Source organism: Phoca vitulina, unplaced genomic scaffold (genome assembly GCF_004348235.1).
Source record: "Phoca vitulina isolate PV1807 unplaced genomic scaffold, GSC_HSeal_1.0 scaffold8, whole genome shotgun sequence".
NCBI classification, from domain to species: Eukaryota; Metazoa; Chordata; class Mammalia; order Carnivora; family Phocidae; genus Phoca; species Phoca vitulina.
This window is the reverse complement of record NW_022589711.1, coordinates 73,735,970-73,758,772: the sequence shown is the minus strand read 5'-3', so window position 1 is coordinate 73,758,772 and position 22,803 is coordinate 73,735,970. Positions and strand designations below refer to the sequence as shown.

Sequence of the window (22,803 nt, the reverse complement as noted above, 5' to 3'; positions counted from 1 at the left end):
ACAATAATTCAATGTATGAATTGAAACTTCTGCATCTGTGGAAAATGAGACCCTTCTATTTGTACTGTGCTCTGTCCCAGTCAAGTAAAATTCAGAGGAATGCAGAACTCTGATTAAAATAAAGCAAGTGGAAGACGTTATGAGGAAGAACTGGACTTCTGCCAACACAGGCAAATATGAGTTGAGAAAAATTTAGCATGATATAGATGCCCTTCAGAAGATTCAGAAGAGCACAAACACTTGCTGAACTCTTGTGACATCTGGTTGCCACAGTATTAGAGGTTAATTGATCCCAATTGAGAAAAAAAGGACACTGGGGGTGGGGCAGACTTAATGCTTAGCATGCAGCAAACAGACCATCTTTTTTATTGAAAATATGTTAAAAGGGTAATTTAAAGTCCCCAAAACATAGAAAGAGACAGAAGAAGCTTCAATCTGCCCTTGATTTTATTTATTTATTTTGTTTATTTAGGTGAGTATATCGTTCTCTCTACAAGCTTATTAATGTAGAAGCTTATTGATGTTGAGGCTGGGGTTAAGATTTGAAACACCAATAAGACTGACACTAATGAAAAATGCCATGATTGAAGGGAACATTCCATAATTTTTTTAGAAGTCCAGTTTGTAGATTATAAACAGAAGAAATTCCTTTTGGAGTAACTCATGCCATTGCTCGCAGTGTAATCTTAGGAAATTATAGATTACCACTGACCACAGTTACACTCTAAAAATAATGAAAGAAATTGTTCTTGGTATTAGCTAAAGTATATACTCTATGGCTACTAATGAGACCATGCCATATATTGGTAAGATAAAAGAGAAGGGCGCTCTGCACTATATTAATGGGCATAAGAATGCTGACGAGGATATGAAAGTATGAACCACTCACTGGATGGTATTTAGTACAATAACTCTTATTGCTAGTCTAAATAAAAACATTAGAATTGGATGAAACATCAGCAGAGCAACATGCTTTTTGCACAGTGTTTTAATAACAAATAATATCTGATCAAAGGAGCCACTATTTTATTCCTGAATAAAGGTTGCAAAACATCACTGCCTTTTGACATTCTTGTTCTACTGTGTAAATTACTAAGCATTTATACATAAAACATAAAAATGTATTTTCTAAGAGTTCTTAGCACATACATGGACATTTTATTTAGCAGTGTGGGTTAGTAGAAAGAAGGCTAAAGTGGGAAGCACTTGCCCAGTCTCACTGAATTAGAAATCACCTTGTGACCTGAGACATGCAAATTTGTATTTCATCCACAAAAGTTAGGAGGAATTTAGGGGTTGGACAGAATGATGTCTTAAATCCCCTCCAACTCTGAGAGCCTATGAATTAATACCCAATCCAATTAAATTACAAAATCATTTCTCAAATCCTAAAATTGGCAGGCACTCTGTCAGGATCAGGGTACTCAAAAGTGAACGAGACATTGCCTCTACCCTCAAGTTGTACTCCACACTAACACACAGTCCTGCTCTCCTGCTTCACTCCTTCAGACACGCTTGCTAAGTGCTGACAATATGCCAGGCTGTGTTCCATCACTGAGGACGCAACCAAGAAAAGGACAGGCTAGGTCCTCGCTTTCTTTCCAACCAAGCGTAGGATGAGCAGAAAATAAACAAGTAAGATAATTTCATCTAGTAATAGGTTCTAAGAGAAGGACAAAAGAAGGTAAATGTGATTGGGGGTTCTCAAGAGGCTAGCATCAGGGGCACCTGGGTGGCTCAGCTGTTAAGTTGAAGGCTCTGCCTTTGGCTCAGGTCATGATCCCAGGGTCCTGGGATCGAGCCCCGCATCGGGCTCCCTGCTCGCCGGGAAGCCTGCTTCTCCCTCTTCCACTCCCCCTGCTTGTGTTCCCTCTCTCGCTGTGTTTCTCTGTCAAATAAATAAAATCTTCAAAAAAAAAAAAAGAGGCTAGCATCAGGTAGGGTGGTTTCAGAAGGCCTCTCTAAGGAGGCAGCATCTGGCTGAGATGGAAAAATGGGAAAGAATCGATCATATGAAAAAGGGTGTGAAGCGGGAGAAAGAGACTACAGACCATCCCAGGTTAGACGGAAGAGCAAATTCTAAAGCTAACAAGCGAGAGCGTGGCCTGTGCGAGGACAAAAAGAAGCCAGCCTACCTGCACTGTGGGAGAGGGTGTGGTTGGCAGTCGGGCAGGGCCAACTCAGTAGTCTGCTCTGTGATGTCTGGTAAGAAATGTTGGGTTTTTTTTTCTGTCTTCTATAAGAAGCTATAAAATGCTTTTAAGCAGGAGATTAACAAGATGCAATTTATACTTTAAGTTTACAGAAAATGGGATGAGCTCCCTATAAACTATAAACAATTTTATGACTATAAACAATTCACTCACTGACTATAAACAGTAGAATTTGATGGAAATTACTTATTGAAACTTGTTTTCAGGAAAGGCAAAATGTGAAATTGAGAGACAGATGAGAGATGATGGACAACTGGCTTGGGCTCATCTTAGGCAATGAAGGTAGAAGTGGTCAGATTTGGGATCAGTATTAGTGCTGAAATCAGCAGGCTCTAGGAATGACCAGGCTGTGGCGGGTAAGAGAGAGACAAGATGGCTCCTGATTTGGAGACTTACCGATGTTTATATGGTCGTGCAGACAGACATGGGAAGATGCAGTGGGCAAGCAGGAGGTTTTGGCAGGGCTTGGGGAGGATCAATGGGCTTGCTGCTAAACACAGCTGCATTTCATAGCTATTGTGTTTCTACATTCACAAACTTAAAAATCTTACAGAAGAATTCCTTTATACACTAGCATCAGTTCAGAAGATAAGATTTCGATAACTTATGACATAGCCAGAAAAATTTTATTTTTATTTCAGGCTACTGAAATATTTCAGAACGTCCTTTCCCTCTGCTCCTAACTGGTAAATCTTATTAATTCTTTAAGACTCAGGTGAAATGTCACCTGGTCTCTAACACCTTGGTGACCTACACCTTTTTTTTTTTTTGAAGATTTTTTTATTGTTATGTTAATCCCCATACATTACATCATTAGTTTTAGATGTAGTGTTCCATGATTCATTGTTTGTGCATCACACCCAGTGCTCCATGCAGAACGTGCCCTCCTCAATACCCATCACCAGGCTAACCCATCCTCCCACCCCCCTCCCCTCTAGAATCTTCAGTTTGTTTTTCAGAGTCCATCGTCTCTCATAGTTCGTCTACCCCTCCAATTTCCCCCCCTTCATTCTTCCCCTCCTGCTATCTTCTTCTTCTTCTTTTTTTTTTTCCTTAACATATATTGCATTATTTGTTTCAGAGGTACAGATCTGAGATTCAACAGTCTTGCACACTTTACCATCTCCATTCCTAAAAAGACTGCACATGTATCTACCGCTATTATAACTGATCACATGTACTATTATTATTAATTACCTGTCCGTCTCCAAAAGTACGTTACTCACAGTCCTTTAATAAAATGTGTATTCTATATGGGGTGATTTATGTGCTCATGTATCTATATAGCAGCTTTCCCTAAGTATGATTTTTGGACTGTCTACAACAGCATAACATGGAATTGTTGATAAGATAAATGCAAATTCCTAGACCTTATCTCAACTTTAATAAATCAGAATCTTAAGAGTGAGGTGGCGAAATCCACACTACAACAGGTTTCCCGGGTGGTTATACTCACGCTAACATTCAAGACTCTCTGCACTAGACTATGCTGTTGGAATACAGGGACGGGGCTGGTTTTGTACCACCAGGGTCTGGCAGGGCCTGGCCTACAGCAAGTGCTCCTACAGATGTTTTTTATAGTAAATTATTGATTTCAACTGATCACTCCAAATTGATACTTAAAGGCATTTGGCAATTTGTCTTAGTAATAAATTTCTCATAGCACCCATGTGAATTTGTTTTCAGCAAAATATGGTAACTTAAAACAGTTCCTTTGACCGCCTGAGAAGGGAGCTACCAGGAGTTTTGAAGCTGCTTGAGACTTTGATGCGAGAACAGGTATCTAATCATAGAGCCAAAAAACATTTATCATAAACGGATGGTTTTTCTACTAAAAAAAAAAAAAAAAAAAATTTAAATCTGACAGATTCTCAACAGAAATGCATATGAAAGGGATCTAAGCTAGCCAAGGAGTTTGAATCATAGGATTTAGGGCAAGAGAGATATAAATTTTGCATATTTGGACAAATCATATGTAATGAAATCTCTGGCTTGAAGATGGCCCTCAACGAAGGCAAATAACCCCTCTATCAAGTGTTCCTTCTAAACCTGTGTGCTCCCGGAGATCAGGGAACATGACTTATGCATCCCTTTTCCCTCAGGGCCCAGCGTCAGGCCAATATACTCAACACACATCTGTTGAATTGCCTTAATTCATTAGTCATCTACAGCAACTTCACATGAAATTCAGCATAAAGCAAATTTACTGCAGCAGGTGTTACTGGATAATAATGATGACCTAATAAAACTACTGATTTTAATGATGTCAAAATTCTCTGCGTACACTCTCTAGGAAAATATCACAATGAGATTCAACATGTCAAAAGAGTTACCGTGTAGATAATCTTAAAATTATTTTGGTTAGAGAATGGAGTTAATGAACTTAAATCAAGATTCCAGGCTTAACACATTCAGCACTGGTGTAGAACAGAGGTGTCTCAACCACGGCTACAAGCAGCAGTCTTAACCTAAACCATTCCTTTCACAAATGGCTATGTCTTATCATAATATGAACCAAGTGGATGATATGCAAAATCTAGTAAAAATACACTGCTGAGAGTGTAATAAAACTGAGTATGTATTTTATAAGGATTGTTTAAAATATACACCATACCCTGAGCTACATGACAAAAATATTATTCACTAATACATTGTTGCAAAAATAACTAAGACTTAACTCATGTTGTTGAGAAGAACATGACTAGTCTTGCTTTTTTGATTTTGGAAGAAAAATGTAAGGCAGCCAGTTAAAATGAATAAGTTCACATTATGAAACTGCAAAAATTTTCAGGTACCTAGTAAACTGCTCAGAGACAAACTAAAAAACACAGTGAGTCATCAGTATGGCACTGTGGCCTTCCAGCTGATCTTACCCATCTTTTGTTGTGTTCTACTCATTGACGGGTTCTGGGCACCCTGCAGAACACCCAAGGCGACTGCATTATCAGCATATGCACTTATGCTATGGTCTGGGATCCACTCTCTGTCTCCTGAAATGGAAAAATGGTAAACTAATTTAAATCGTTAAAGGAGAGAAATCCACGTTATTGCTTTACTTATTGTCTTACTGGATAATACTTAGCTAAATAAGGAACAATGATAACAGTAAGGTATATATTATAAAAGAAATCTCATAATTGTACAATAAAAACCATTAAATTTGCATAGCATAATAAAAAGAAATGAATAAACTCTAAATTGCAAAGATATTACACACACACACATTTGAATAAAAACAAACACTTTTTCAAGTATATAACAATATAACATAAAGTATAATAGTTTGTACATGAATAAACACATCTGAATACATGGGAAACCTAAGAATATAGGTGACACCATGACCTAACTTTCAGAAGGAAATTCCAGCTATGTCTCAAAAATCTCACAGATCCTGAGATTTTGAGATTTGCTTTTAAGATGGTATTTAAGAATCATCATACAATACTTAGCAGCTAATGAACTGATTCAAAGAATTTCTATTTCACAATTTAGTAAAGGCTCCATTTCTAAATTCTAAAAATAATCTCTCCTCAGTCTCATTTTACTTATGTTCTCTCACATTCTGAGAGTAGCCTCAAATATAAATACGTGGCAACTCACACAGGGTTAATAATTTCAGCTGGAGAAGAAAAAAATGACTTTCTTCATTGAACAGAATTGCCCAGTATTCCTAAAATGAGGATGAGCTGTTTAAAAAAAAAAGTGTCAGAAAATTGTTAGGTTGGTCCACAGTCCACCTGATTTCATGTCTGAATTTACCTGCAATTGTAATCCTAGTACTGGAATAGCTGCATTCTAAGCTATGAGAAGAAAGGAAGTTGAGTCTTTCATTTTTATCAAACACAAAGAATCTTTCAAGTCCTTGATATTGTTCAGTTATAGGCTTACTTCTGAGGGCTATTTCTTGTAACAACTAGGAAACAAAATAGTTAACAACATTAAGTTTATTTTCTCTCTTCAACACAAAGCAGCACATTCCTTCATTGAGCACCTACTATATTCTTGGCACAGATTCTGCCTTCATCAGATTTAGGTTCTAGTAGTGAAGACATAGACAATACCACGACATTTATATATAGTAAGTTCTGAAAAATATGTAAACCACAATTAGGATAATTATCCGAAATCTGCCATCGATCCAAGGAGGACAGAAGTTCACAAAAGAAAAGTTCTCCTTTCTCTCTTATTTTCCTCCCTTAGTGTCTTTGCACATAAGTTACTCTGGAGAACAGAATCTCCCTCATATGTTGTGCTTTTGAATTAGTATCTTCATCTATACATAAACTAATTTCAAAGATGAAAATAGAATACCAAGGGAAATAAATCTGGTCATAGACAAAATCCAAGTTAACAAAATACTCATCATGAAGCAAACATCCATGTAGTAAAATGAGTCAAGAGCGAGCTAAGTAATTTGAGAAGTTCATACAATTAGAAACTAGCAGACCTAGGTCTGGCTGATGTGAAGCCTAGGCTTATTTTCCCACCCTATGAATTCATTTTGTGATATGCTTTCATCCTAGGGAAGAATATTAATGGGATTAAAACATACATGAGTCTAGTAAGAAACAGATTAGAGATTCAGACATGAGAGCTCTAGATGGGCTTAAAACATAATCAGAGTGCTCTCAGTATTTAACAGTTCCCTAATGGATCTAATTAATGCCCAAATGCAGTCTGTTTCAGGGTAGTAAACAATACAAAAAAATTATGATAACTCAATTCAAATTTATAAGACATAAATGATAAAATATTACAAAACAAAGCTAGTGACTGATAAAGCACCTCCTTCAAAGACAAGTCCAAGTTGGCTCTACTCATGGAATCTTCCCTGGCTGTCCCAGACACTGATTATCAATTTACAGCACCCCCTCAGCTCTAGTGCAGCTTTTATTTGGATTAGACAACTGCAAACCTGGAACGTTTTCTAAAAGCATCAGTTGAGGGATAAGAACAAAGAAAGTGCGTTGGTTTGTTTCCCAAACTCACAAAGTTAACTCCTGGTGGTGTCAGACCAGAACCAAGAGCCCCTAACTAGTCCATGTTCTTCCTGGCACCCAACCCTACCCCACTGCTGATGCTCTACAACTTGGTACTGAATTCCATAGTTTCCACCTTTATGAAGGACTCAGTGTCTGAAAACTGAAGTGCAAAATGAACTATTGTGCACTCAAGTGCAAGTCAAGTAATTCTACTGCTAAAAATTGCCCCTACTGCTCACTCTTAAATTTTCTACTGCAGCAACATAGATTTTTAAGTAGTCTCTGCTCAAAGAATGGCTTCTACTAGAGCAGGAGGAGAATAAAAACAGTTAATGTCTAGTCATCATGGATGAAAACAAAGTAGATTCTACCGCTATACATAAAACACCATTCTTTATGGCATAATCATTTACCACTTTTTTTTTACGATAGTAGTATAAGTAATCAGAATATGGTTAGTAGCTTTGTAATATTTCAAATTCTAATTATGTAATACTTTAAATATGCAGATTACGTATTATATATAACATGACTTGATCACACAATTTAATATCAATAATTTAAAATATTTGTTTCATGGGCGCCAAGGTGGCTCAGTCAGTTGAATGTCTGACTCTTGGTTTCAGCTCAGGTCATGATATCGCAGTAGTGGGATTGAGCCCGGTGTCGGGCTCCACACTCAGCATGGAGTCTTCTTCAGATTCTCTCTCTGCCCCTCTCCTACCCTCTCAAATAAATAAATAAATACATACATAAATAAACTCTTTAAAAAATATATTTGCTTCAGATATCCATACCAAAAAAATTAGTCTTTAGAGCTAATTGTATTATTGCACTGAAGTAGACATACTTAATTCCAATGCATGTTTTTGACTATTACATCTGAATGAATCCATAAAAAGTTTTTTTTCTTTTTTTAAGATTTTATTTATATATTTAACAGAGAGAGACACAGCGAGAGAGGGAACACAAGCAGGGGGAGTAGGAGAGGGAGAAGCAGGCTTCCCCACGGAGCAGGGAGCCCGATGCGGGGCTCGATCCCAGGACCCTGTGATCATGACCTGAGGCGAGGGCAGACACTTAACGACTGAGCCACCCAGGCGCCCCTGAATCCATAAAAAGTTACAATTGTCTTAAATGTTTCCAAAAATACTGACTTATCTCTATATGTCCTTTTACATTTAAATTTTAATGCCATATTTTTGAGATGTAACCATATCAACAAAAGTAGTCCTATGTCATTCATTTTAACTGCTCGATTGCTTTCCATTATACAAATCACCATAGATTACATATCTGCGAGCTCTGGCCAAATGCCTTTTATTAGGTTACAGCAGAGAATGTCTCCCCCTAGGGCACAGATCAGGCAGGCTTGCACCCAATATAAAAGAATTGGGGTCCTTCTGCTCAGGATTCCTCTCCCATAACACAGGACACTGCATGAGTAGATTGTCACCTAGCCCTCTTCATGAGGCCATGTGGAAATTGGAAAATTAGAGTTCTGCTTGCAGAAATTCAGTCTGATTGTTTTCTTCACTGGGGGAGGAGGAAGAAAAGCTCATCTGCAATGAGGCTTTGTTTTTGAGATCTATTATCGGCTACATTGTGAGAACGTCTTCTAGAAGGGATTGGATTTCTTTTGGCAGACACATTAAGGTATCAATAGACATGGATTAAAATTAATGTGAATTTGTTGGCTTGGAGCTCCTGAGCAAGAAATGCATATTTACACTGTAACCCTATGTTAAAAGAAAGCCCAAGATTTCCATTTTTCAGGTAAGATATTTTATTGACCTGTCCCAGATCCTCTGCAAGAATCAGTTTCTCTTCATCTTGTTGCATCTGTGAGTATATCTCCCAGGGTATCCCTCCAGTGACGGAGAACACTTCCAGGGATCAAAAGTTTTTGCAAAGGTCTCAGCTCCAATTTTGCACTTCAGAAAGGAAGAAGACCCATCACAAAGTGGGCCCAAAAATCCAATCCCCCAAGCAAAAGTGGCAGGAGCTCAACAGTCATTCTTCTATGTTTTTGGTCCCACCTTCACTTCAGGCACCATGGAGATTCATTTCAAATGACTTTGAAGGGTTGTTAAAAATTTGACTTGCCTGATTTCCAAAAAATGTATTAGGTAATCATGATTACCTAAGATTTTTAATATATAGAACAGAGATTCAAATATAGTTTCAAAACTTGGCATTAATGCAACAATGAGCTACTTTACTTTTTCCTCTAAGATGAAATGAAAACTATACCCCTATTTCTTTATTAGCCATGTTTCTGAAGGAACTGCCTTTAAAACCTTATACTTACATTAAGCCACAAAAACTGGTTCTATCTACATATCTGCATTTATTTCATTTTAACCAGTGACTATACAGTAAAAAGCTAGAAAGGATTATACTAAATTATTCATAATAATAAATTTCATTTAGAAAAGTAACAGCTCTCTTTCTATGGTACATGAGGTGGGCCTTAAAGTTTTGTCACCCAAAACCATTTGTTATAATGGCATTTATCATATTAGAATTTGTCCTGTAGGTCATTAACATTCGTTCCTGTGTGAGTCATTCTTCAACTATCTCATGATAATATAAGGTAGCACATTTTAACTTCAATAGGTAGTAATGTTTAAGAATATATGGTGGCATATAAAATTTCTTATGATGCTTCATATAGAATTTTTAATATAATAAACATAATAGAGATTTACCAGTGGTGACTCTGTAGTTTTAGAATCTTCAAAGTTTGGCCTCTCATGCAGATTGTTAAATTCCAAGGATTCTTTGATGTCCTGAGATAATTGTTCCTTAATGGAAGGTTTTTTTAAATCTATACTTGGCAAAGAATCCTTGCTCTCAAGTGATAGGCAGGAATCACCAGACTTTTGATTACTTTCCATATCTATCATTTTCTCCTTGAAATTTCTTTCAGAAAAGCTGCTTTCCCCTAATTTCTCAATGGCAGGAGAATAAACATCAGGATCCACAATGATGTCAAATTCTGCATTTGAAGTTCCTGCTGTTGAAAACAATTATTTATGAAAGTTAAATAAACTGATTAAACTGTTAATAAACCAAAACTTCTGTGGTGTAAACCTTCACCAATAAGCACTATTTTATCAACACTTCTTTACTGAGATCTCAATGTTAAAATACTTTTACTCTGCTTATGTTTATAAATGATAATCATAATTTACTGATGTATTCAAACCTTAATGGACCAGACTCATGGAAGGAGGCAAGATTTTATTTTGTAATAAAATCAAAATTGATGCGTATTTTCATTTCAGCCTGTGGTTCAATTCCCATTTTCCTACATCCTCTCCCACTCAAGTTTTACAATGGCAATTTATGAAAAATAATGCAGAGAGAACCGTATTTCCACATTTTGCCTCTTTTCCTTAGCATGCCTAGTGATGAGGTGAGGGCAAGGGGAAATCTGCAGATGAAAGAGCAGGACCAGTTAGGGGCACAGAAAATGTTTCAGCTGGGACACTTGCCTCTGGAAAGCTACAAAATGAGCAAGATTATATTAGTCACCACCTACTATGTCTGCTTTAAATAAATGAGTTGCTTTAGATCATTGGTTTTCAACCTGGGTGCACAATGGAATTATCTGAAGGTACTCTTTAAAATTGTCAGTGTATGAGCCTGACCTCAAACCAATTAAATCAGACACTCGGAGTGGTATTCAAGCACTGTTTTTTCCACCTCTCTCCACCAAGTTCTCCAGGTGATTATAATGTGCAGCCAAGGCTGTGAAACATTGGTCTAAATTTTAGGAAGAATAAAAGTTCTTTAACTATTTTTGCACCATACTGCATTCCTTTTAAATGAAAATATGTGTATCATTATCCAGATTGAATATCACTTCATCTGATTATCCCAATGCTCTTTCCAATATAAATATCTTATCTCTATGAATAGATGGTGTAAAATAGTAAAGGCTATGACTAAAATACTCTCCAGTGATGTAAATTCTTGCCTTGCTGCCCAAAGGACTTACTCGTTGCAATCAAATGTTTGTATAGCTTGGCAATTACACATAGTATTTAGAACCTCCATTTCCAGCAACTATCACCTCTTAAATCACCCAAGTACTATGAGAAATACAGTAACTTGTATATCAGAGAAATACTTTTACAAGCAAAACTTTATAAAAGCTATTCAATTTAAGGAAACTTCCATAATAATGCTGTATTTTCCTCTTAAAGTTGAATAGAAATTAGTTGATTTTTTTGGTACAAAGAGATGCTATTCCCTATATGTAAATGCCTACAACTAACCTCTGCAATATTTTTGCAAGATTGCAAAATTCCATTATTAGGATCAATTGCTGCCAAAGAGGTGACAAAGGAACCTTTTAATACTCTTTAAAAATGTGATGCAGAAAGTATAGATATGATTTAGTCTGTTCATTGGAAGTCCCATTAAGTCATAAAAATCAGATGTCTTGGTTCAACATTAGAAAACTGATTAATCTAATCTGTCACATCAACAGGCTAAAGAAGAAAAATCACAAGATCATATCAATAGAAGCAAGCCAGAAATAAAAGGGAACTCCCTCAACTTGATAAAGACTATCTATAAAAAGCCCTAGAGTTAACATCATACTTAATAATGATAAACTAGATGCTTTAACCCTAAGATCAGGAATAAGTAAAGGATGTCCCCTCTTACAACTCCTTTCCCACATCGTACTACAAGCCCTAGCTAATGCAATAAAACAAGAAAAGGAAATAAGTATACAGATTGGGAAGGAAGAAATAAATCTAATTTTGTTCACAGATGACACGACTGTTTATGTACAAAATCTGAAAGAATCAACCAAAAAACTCCTGGAACTAATAAGTAATTATTGCAAGGTTGCAGGATATGAGCTCAAGATATAAAAGTCAATCACTTTCCTATATAACAACATGAATAAGTAGAATTTGAAATCAATAACACAATGCCATTAGCATGCAAAAAAAAATGAAATACTTAAGAATGAACCTAACAAAATATGTGTAAGATCTGTATGAGGAAAACTAGAAATCTCTGATGAAAGAAATCAAAGAACTAAGTAAGTGGAGAGATAGTCATGTTCACAGATATGAAGACTCAATATTGCCAAAATGTCACTTCTTCCCAACTTGATCTATAGATTCAATGCAATCCCAATTAAAATCCCAGCAAGTTATTTTGTGGATATTGATAAACTGATTCTAAAGTTTATACGGAGAGGCAAAAGACCCAGAAAAGCCAACACAATATGGAAGAAGAACAATGTCACAGGACTGACACTACACAACTTCAAGAATTACTCAACAATTATAGTAACCAAGACAATGTGGTAATAGTAAAAGTACAGAAAAATAGATCAATGGAACATAACAGAGAATCTATAGATAGTTCCACATAAATATAGTCAGCTGATCTTTGCCAAACAGCAAAGACAAAATGATGGAGAAAAGACAGTCTTTCAACAAATTGTACCTAGAGCTGGACATCCACATGCCCCAAATTAATCTGGACACAGACCCTCCACCCTTCACAAAAATTAACTCAAAAGAATGATAGACCTAAATGTGAAATGCAAAACTATAAAACGCTTAGAACATAAAAATCTAGATGATCTTGGGTATGGTGATGACATTTTAAGACACACACTAAGGGCAGGATGCATGAAATAAATAATTGATAAGCTGAATGTCATTAAAATTAAAAATCTGTTCTGTAAAAGACACTGTCAAGAGAATGAGAAGACAAGCCATAGACTTAGGGAAAATATTTGCAAAACACATATCTGATAAAGTACTGTTATCCAAAATATTAAAAGATCTAAAACCTCAACAGTAAGAAAATGGAGAGCTCAATTAAAAAATGGGTCAACAATCTTAATAGACACTTCATCAAAGAAGGTATAGATGGCAAACAAGCATATGAAAAAGTGTTCAACATCATACGTTATTAGGGACTTGCAAGTTAAAACAACAATGAAATCCACTCAACAATTTTTGGAATGACAAAAATCCGAGAAACACTGACAATACCAAATGCTGGCAAGGATGTGGAGAACAGGAAGTCTCATTCATTGCTGGTGGGAATGCAAAATAGTACAGCTACTTTGGAAGACAGTTTGGTGATTTCTTACAAAACTAAACATATTATAACCATGTGATCTAACAATTGCAATCCTTGGTATTTACCCAAATGAGTTAAAAAGTTATGTTCAAATATTCATGGATGTTTATAGCAGCTTTATTCATAATTGTCAAAACTCAGAATCAACCAAGTTGTCCTTCAATAAGTGAATGTATAAATAAATTGTGATACATCCAGACAATAAAATATTATTCAGTACTAAAAAAAAAAGGAGCTATCAAGCCATGAAAAGACACAGTCACCTTTAAGTGCATATTAGGTGAAAGAAGCCAATATGAAAAGATTCCATACTGTATCATTCCAGCTACATGACATTCTGGAAAAGGCTAAACTATAAAGTAAAAAGATCAGTGGTTGCCAGGAGTTCGGAGGGAGGGAGATAACATAAAAAGGCAGGGCACAGAGTATTTTTAGGGCACTATAATGATTTTTTATGATACTATAATGGTGGATACATGTCATTATAAATTTGTCCAAACCCACAGAATGTACAATACCAAGTGTGAACCCTAATGTGAACTATGGACTTTGGGTGATAACAGTGTGTCAATGTTATGTTTGATTGTAACAAATGTACTACTCTGGTTTGGGATGCCGATAGTGGGAGGAACTATGAGTTTGTGAAGGCAGAAGGTATATGGGAACAATCTGTATTTCCTGCCCAGTTTTGCTGTGAACCTAAAACTGCTCTAAAAGTAAAGTCTATTTACATAAATCAAGTATCTTTAAAGTAACACTTAATGGGTATTTATTTATATTCAGCATTTTCCTAAAGGCAAATGGAACACCATGCTGCAGGTAGGTAAGAAAATATCTTTTGGGAGCCCTGTAAAGTCCTAAAATCCCTGTGGATATAGTTCATAATTGGTCATAATAATTTAGAGGCTTATTAGTTGAAGATGTCAAGACCAGCAGGATTACCACAAATCATGGTTCTCTACCATCTACTACCCAATCAGAAGGTAATCATCAGTTTTATGACTAGTTATTTTAAATAACACTCTCAAGTATCTCTCATATCCTTCATATAAGATATATTTATTAGTTTTTCTGAAAATCCTAAATAGATTAAAAATAATATTTGAAAGGCAGATTAGAAACAATCTAGTTCCTATGTTTTAGTTTAGGAAAATGTGATCTAAGAAAGCAAGTGACATATTCAAGGTCACAATGATTTAAGGCAGAAATGGAAATGAAATTTGACTCCCAGACCAAGATAATTTATTGTGACTGTCTTTAAATGGTGCTCTCACCATCTGGAAATTGAAACCAGACATTTGCACACAGCATTCTGATCTATAAATTCTAAGGAAACTACTAGTAATAACAATGTAGATATATAAACACGATGATTTGTTTTGGTTTGGTTTTATCACTTACGTGAAACTTTACATTAAATTTGAATATTTTGGGAGAAGATTTAATGCAAGGGAGGGCAACAGGATGACAATTAGATTTTCTTCACTAAAAGCCCACCCATGTAACCTTTTAAATGCTAGCTCAGTCCATAATAACTTTTAGAGAGACCAACCAACATTGGCTGCTTTTCTTCTGAATTCAAACACTGTTGCCCATTTACTGAAAAGGGTATTTGCTAGAAAATTATATATATTCAACCAAGTTTTTCTAAGTACTAAATTTTCTGGGTTTAAAGTGAATAGCTTAATAGGTAAAGCTTTTACATACTGCAATACCTACTGGTTTTATTAACTTGCCAATATTCATTGTTAATGATATTAATCCACAAGAAAAAAAAAGTTACCTTTTGAGTTATTTTTACAGTAAGAAGAGCTGGTGTTCAGATGAAGATGTAAGAGATCTGTTTTTCCCTTGGTGAAAACATGATGTTGATGGACGTCAGTTTCATATAGAAAAGTATTCTGATAATCATGAAATGTGTAACTTTCATGTTTCGGGATAAGCAAAAGAGAAGAGTTGAAAGAAATGATACATGAAAGAAAGTAGAAAGTCCCATTTTATTAAAACAAATACAGTAAACCCTTTAGGGAATAGGGTTATTCATATTAATTCAATATTTTTTTAACCTTACTGTGGACACATTCTAAACCACAAGTAACTAAATAGTATTGTGGATTTTAAAGAAAGAGGCAACTAGGCGAAATCTGATTTAACTGAACAAAGTCAATTGAAAACTTCTTTTAAAAAAATTATTCTGAAATAAGTTTGGTTCTTTATATTCTTCTAAAAATGGAGAGTTACCTTTAAATCTCATTGAAATCTGATAAAATCAGGATTTTATTACTTAAATAAACTTTTTATTTGTTTATCAATGAACTATCAGAGTCAAAAAGCCATATGTGATATTTATTTTCAATTTTTAATGACGTTTACTATATACTAGCATATGTATAATTTAAATAACATTTTCTATGAATTGAATAATATATTTAATAATACCCAATATCTATGTAAGCTTTACATAGTACCACCATAAAAACTGGATTATGTTCCTGTGTCACTTATGATTCTTTATAGTTCTTCTTAGAAAAGAAGAAACTTGGGGCGCCTGGGTGGCTCAGTCCGTTAAGCATCTGCTTTCCCCTTGGGTCATGATCCCAGGGTCCTGGGATAGAGTCCTGCATCTGACTCCTTGCTCAGAGGGGAGCCTGCTTCTCCCTCTGCCTGCCTCTCCCCCTGCTTGTGCTCTCTCTGTCTCTCTCTCTCTCTCTGACAAATAAATAAAATCTTAAAAAAAAAAAAAAAGAAAGAAAGAAAGAAAAGAAGAAACTCTACAGGCACCTCCAAACCCAAGATGCAAAACCAGTGCCAAACCACGATCAGTAACTTTCTCTGCCTTCTGTAACACCCTACATGGAGGTCAAAGCAGGACTTGCGATAAGATATATAAAAGAATCAAATTAGAGAGCAGATATGTCATCCATTTCCTTAGGAATACAGTAATCCTTACAAATCTCTTATCTACCGACTAAAAGGTTATCTCCTGCCAAAAGCACATTTGCTGCTAGGTATCTGGGTCTATGTGTCCAAACATGGGGCTTTTCAGGTCCAAGGGCATCCCTTAGACCCACTGCTGTTCCAAAATGCTGATAGGGCCTAAGTTGAACTAAACTATAAACAAAAAATTGGTGTAGGGGCTACTTAATAGGAACTTCACTCTGCTCTTTACCCAGTTCAATACTTTGTAGTCAAAACACATGAAACCCTAGCTAAAGTTTCAACAGCAAAGCAGACCTGGAGTCCTTTCATCATTGCTAACAGATACAGCTAGATACTATTTTTCACTTGGAAATGACAAAATTCTAAGAAAAGTTACAAAGTGAACCATTGTACTTCACTTATTTAATTTATCACACAGTAAAATCTACCTAGTAAGTAATCTATAGTTTGGGAGCTCTTTTTGTCTCTCAAACTAATCATTAATATATCTGTTTTTATTTAGGGTTGATAGTAAACTAAAATATGAAAAATCCAAAGAGTATCTTTGGAAAAAAGAAGAAAGCTCATATGACATATGTCATCCTTGGTAAGCCATTTCAAATAATAATGCTAAAATCAGAAGTAACTATTAAGTAATCCAGTTATTAGGTAAGAATATAAACATATCATTATAGCCACTTTTCTAATTATTGAATGTTGGCAAATATTAGCAATATTGTACACAAATTTAAACATGGCTTTAGTAAAATATATTCTAACACTGAAGTCACATGTTTTTTACATCATGAATTTCTCATTTAAAGAGATAGTTGATTTTGGGGTGTAGGTTTTTAATAAGCATCAAAAGTGAATTAGAAACAGCTTACCTTTGTTGACCATCTGCATCAGTTAACTCAACTTTGTAGGGCACTATCTCTCCTGGTTCTTCAAATTCCTCTTCGTAAGTCTTATTAAATGCAGGTAGTATAATATTAGTATGTCCAATAAATGTATTATACGTTAACCAGCTAGCTTGTATGCAATATTTAGAGAATTTTCTTCCTACAAATAATGTCATTAGCTTTCTGACTATGTGCCATAGAACATTAGTTCAAGAAGATCTAAACAAATTCAACAACTATTTGTTGAGGGCATTTGCTATGTCAGCCATTTCATCACTACTATCACACCTAGAAATAACACTAACAGCTGTTTTATTATGTAACTACTGAGTGCCAAGTAGGTTAGTGACTGAAATGTTTTTAGTTCTCTGGACAGCATGGTATAAGCTTACTCTGTGCATCAACAAAATAATGACAAGCACACACACACATATGTAAGCACGTGTGCTTATTTGTTCAATATCTTAAACTTATCCAGAGGAGAATTAAAATGTTTCTAGGCACACACACACAGAGCAGAAGCTATTAACCTAAAGAAGAAAGTAGTATTTAAAGGGATACTTCTTCCATTCTAGTCTTTTTCTGTGACAACCACAGGGACAGAAATATTGAGGACAAGTAGTACATTCAGGTACTAGATGACTAGAAAGTCAGAAATGTGCTGAGTTTGTCAAAACTTAAACCTTCAGTGTAAGCTCTACCCCTGATTGGCTCAAGCTCCAGTTGATTCTACTTTGTGTCTTCTAGAGGTTTGTATTCAAGTTATTATTATCCTCCATTCCTTAAATCTTAGTACCATTTTTCCTTTAAATAGAAAATAATATTAGGTGACATTCAAGAAACTACATGTATACAAATTATATTAAATAGATACCATATTAGGAGACTAATTTCTGTTTAAAAAGACTGATAACATAAAGACCTAAATAAAACAAACACTAACCTACATTTCTACAAGTTAAAAGTAGTACATTTCCCACACTACATGCTTCCAAAAATGGCACAATATCAGCACAGCTCACAAATTTACTGCCTACATTAAAAATAATACTGTTTTATTCCTTTCAACATATTTAATTCAAACTCTTATAAATTTCCTTCCCAACAATGTTGAATTATGAAAAAAGTCTTGTTGAAAACAATATGTAGTTGTAATTATATGTTATGAATTTCTTGTTTGTTAAGTAATAGAGTAGTCGTTATGCACTTACATCATCCAGTTCAACTATTTTTAGAGATGGCTCAGGTCTCTCTATGTTTAATTCTTCTACTGGCAGAAAAAGCGCTGGGTGTTGTACTTTGGTCTCCTCAACTAGGAAATTAGATTAGCAAATAATATCAAAGAATACACCTGATATCACCTGATAATTCCCTATCTTCAAATAACATGGTCAACAATAAAAGAATAATGTTCTCTTGTGCATCCACACTAATATGTAAATGCTATCAATTCCCCCATCTCAAGTTAAGACACACATTTTCTTACCATTCAATGTTTAAATAAATGATTTAATTTAAGGCAAAGTAAATCTATGGAATGGGAAGAGGAGTGTGCTTGATTCTGATCTAGAGACAAAGGGTGTACAGTCTAGTTGAGGATAATATAGTAAAAAAAAAACAAAAACAAAAACAAAAGCAGATGCTGACTAATGCTTAGTGTGTAAAATTTGAAATAATAAATTAGAAAATATCTAATCAAGTCTGAACTAACCATCACTACCTTCATCACTTTCATTCTGGGAACACTGTGCCTCACTCGCAGTTTTACATTGAGGTATGAATGTATCCGGTAGCATGTTTCGAAGTTGCTCCTGTGGAGTTCTACAAAATGAGAAAGAAGCAATTAAAAGACTAAAATATATTATCTGAAATTTTCCCAGACAAGATCTTGATTTATTTCACAAACGAGTGAGTATACAAAATTAATGACAAAACCAAAGCTATGCCTCTAATTCACAGAAGAAAAGTATGATTGTATAACAGAATCTTACTCTACTAAAATAATTTTGTAAATCAAATTAACATCACACAAGATTTTACTTTTTCTTAAGATTCTATTTATTTTTTTGAGAGAGAGGGCGAGAGAGCACAAGCAGCGGGAGGAGCAGAGGGAGAGGGAGAAGCAGACTCCCTGCTGAGCAGGCAGCAGGATGCAGGACTCCATCCCAGGACCCTGGGATCAGGACCTGAGCCAAAGGCAGACGCTTAACCAACTGAGCCACCCAGGCATCCCCACACAAGATTTTTCAATTGTATGTGCTACTATTTTTCGTTTAGGATGAAAATCAAAATAGAAGTCAGCGTTCTTGCAGAAGCCGCATGGAGTCCATGAAACATGCTACACTATTTAAAAAACTAATTTATGGGGGCCCCTGGGTGGCTCAGTTGATTAAGTGGCCGACTCTTGGTTTCAGCTCAGGTCATGATCTCAGGGTCCTGGGATCGAGCCCTGCATCAGGCTCCACGCTTAGCAGGGAATCTGCTTGAGGATTCTCTTTTTCCCCTCTCCCTTTGCCCCTCCCTCCACTCATGCGTTCTCTCTCTCTCTCTTTCTCTCTCTCTCACTCTCTCTCTTTCTCTCTCAAATAAATAAATCTTTTAAAAAAAGTACTAATTTGATAGGTACTAAGGGAACCAAAAGACATTGTTCTAAACTTTCACCAAGCCAGTAGGGTGATAAAATCTGCTCCCACAATATGAATGTAGTGTGTTCTGGCTGTCACATTTATCACCCAATTAACGAGGTCTGTATGGCCCATCTCGTATAGAAGGCAACAAAACACAGGAATTCTCAGAAGTCAAGATTATGCATATGGTTCCACAGGATATTCCCAAATTATTGGGAAGGTGGCACTTTCCAATCAAGAATATAAGTAGCTACAGCCCTTCCAGACCATGCCAGCTCATGGAGTCCTCATGTAAAAGTCAGGCCTTCTTAATGATAATAGTATGTAGCATTGATACAAAGCTTAAAATGTACCAGGCTCTATTCTAACTAATCTGGGGTATTAAATATTAATATGTATGTTAACTAGGCACCAGTATTATCTTAATTTTACAGATGAGAAAACTGAGGCACAAAGAAGTAAATCAACATGTTCAAAGTCATTCAGGTAGTAAATGCAGAAGAGGAATTTGAACCCAAGGAGTCCACCTCACCAAGTCAATGTTCTTAACCATTACTCTATATGGCCTCTCTCCCAATTTGCAAAGGCAATAAAATTTGATAACCTGGCCAAGCTCAAAACAAACTGGGACCTGGCCACCAGAAAACTCTTTGCAGTTTGACACAGATTTACTGTACAAAAAACTCAATCATAGATGCACATGAATGTACTATTATCCAGGACTCCTTTCTGAAGTAAAAATTTACCTAATTTAATGAGCAAAGCTTTGAACCAAATGCTTGTATAGACAACAGAGTATTGGAACTATTGATTGTTTATTCTAAACTCAATATTTTGCAGATGAAAAAATGTGGACCAAGATATTTTACGGAATTTGCCCATGAACAAACAACTAGTTAGTCAATGAACTAGGTCTGTATTCTAGATATTGGGACCCTGGCACCAATGCTTGCTTGAAAGTTCATGCTACCTAAATCAAGGGTGAAATATCTTTTAGAATAAGATCACCTCACCAGATTTACCTCAAAATTTAAACAAATATTTATTGAAGACTGACTAATTGACAGGTACACACTACTGAGTTTCATACCTAAAAGACTGTTATGGGCATTACACTTTACAAGAGATATAGACAGCTTGGACAGCAGTTGCATAGGTACAACCAGTATATGAATGAACTTAAAGCCCTGTCAAATAAACCACAAGGGGATACAACTATACACCTATTAAAATGACCACCACCTCTAAAACCCTCAGTTTGATTCCCAGAGCAATTAGGGGGGAGGGGAATGGGGGGATGGGTGAGGCCAGTGATGGGTATTAAGGAGGGCACGTATTGCACGGAGCACCGGGTATTATACGCAAACAATGAATCATGGAACACTACATCACAAACTAATGATGTACTGTATGGTGACTCACATAATAAAAAAATTATTAAAAAAAATAAAATAAAATGACTACCACCAAACAAACAAACAACCCTGAAAATACCAGGCAAGGTGAAGATGGAGAGCAACCAGAACTCATACACTGAGAGAAAGAGCACAAACTGTGCAGGTGCTTTGCAGAAACGGTCTGACAGTTTCTCATAAACATCCACTTACCATATGATCTCGCCATCCCAGTCCCAGGTATTTACCCAGGGAATTAAAAATTATATTCAAACAAAAACCTATTTGTAAATGTTTCTAACAGATTTAGTCATAATTGCCAAAAACTAGAAATCAGCAGGATGTTCTTCAACAGGTTAATGGATAAACTGTGCATCAGAATAATGGATATTAATCGATAAACTGTGCACCACAATAAAAAAGAATGGCTTTTGATTCACTGAAGAACACAGATGACTCTTCAATGCATTTTCCTAAGGAAAGGACACAAAAGGCTACATATTGTGTGGTATCATTTACATGACATTCAGAAAAAGGCAAATGTGTATGGATGGAAACAGATTGATGGTTGCCATGTGTTGGGGAAGAAGGGTTGAGTACAAAGGGGAAGCAAAAGGGAATTTGGGAGCAATGGAATTGAGCTATTTGGTACTATGGTGAACACTTGACTCCAGGCATTTGTAAAAACCCACAGAATTGTAAACAAGTTTATGCTATTCAAATTTTAAAAAGTACTCAGGATATGGACATAACCCAGTGAATGGCAGAACCACTCTAAAGGAGGTGGGAAAGAAATGAGGGCCATGGCCTCAGTAACTTTGGAGAAAAAGATTTTGACTGGATACTGTAGGCTAAAGATAAAAAGCACACAAACAATGTGTAGTAGTGTATATGTGTGTATATATATATATACAGTACACTACTATATAGTCGTGTACTATGTGTGTATATACATATACACACACACAGGATGATAAATGAATAAATGTATCATAGATAATGAAAGCCAGGATTCTCACTGTAGGTGAAAGAAACTACAAATAAGCAAAACTACAATGATGCTGGAAACTACAAATGATGCTGGTTTGGAGTCAGAGGTATGAGTACACTCACGTTTACTTTAACAGATACTCAGGTAGATAGATACAGAAATAAATTTGGCTGTGTTTATAGTGGGTAAGTATACATACATATATTTCCTAGATGTTCTCTGAGAAGACCTAGGCTCTGTGATACCTTTGTAGCCATGAGCATACTTATAATCCAGATCTTGGTTTCTGAATACCATTTTCCAAAAAAAAAAGAAATCAAGATTATTTGGAAAAATTATTTCTGGGCTAGGGCACAGAAATGCATCTTGGGTGCCAGAAAAATGAAGAGGTGTTACAAGCAAACCAACCAACAAACAGAAAAGGATGAGACCACGTTGAAAGCAGAGAGGAGTCAACCTAAATCAGCTCTCTCAGTGGTCAAGACAAGAACCATCTGAGTCACAAAATAAATAACAATAGTATGGGATATTAATCCAAAAAATAAAACACATATCCAGGAGTCTACACAAATAAACAACTGAATAAATAAATGAAAGGGGGAAGGGATATTCTTCCTTGAAGGATTCTAATTAATAAGTATAGAAG

The 22,803-nt window shown here is 35.7% G+C and overlaps 1 protein-coding gene across 5 annotated transcripts in view; it reads right to left on the bottom strand.

The window, feature by feature from the left end:
* Positions 1–22,803, bottom strand: part of ZBBX (zinc finger B-box domain containing) — a 121,548-nt gene that overhangs the window by 23,439 nt on the left and 75,306 nt on the right. For 3 of the 5 annotated variants that reach the window (XR_004299854.1, XM_032407277.1, XM_032407279.1), the window contains 7 exons: positions 18,857–18,966; positions 18,357–18,457; positions 17,131–17,210; positions 15,108–15,247; positions 9,910–10,217; positions 5,976–6,129; positions 5,087–5,203 (listed from right to left, as the gene is read on the bottom strand). Coding sequence is in view for 4 of the 5 variants with exons in the window: in XM_032407277.1 (XP_032263168.1) it covers positions 5,087–5,203; positions 5,976–6,129; positions 9,910–10,217; positions 15,108–15,247; positions 17,131–17,210; positions 18,357–18,457; positions 18,857–18,966 (1,010 nt within the window). In the remaining variant the exon portion in view is untranslated. The remainder of the gene's footprint in view (positions 1–5,086; positions 5,204–5,975; positions 6,130–9,909; positions 10,218–15,107; positions 15,248–17,130; positions 17,211–18,356; positions 18,458–18,856; positions 18,967–22,803) is intronic. The other 2 variants (XM_032407278.1, XM_032407281.1) reach the window with 2 other exon arrangements.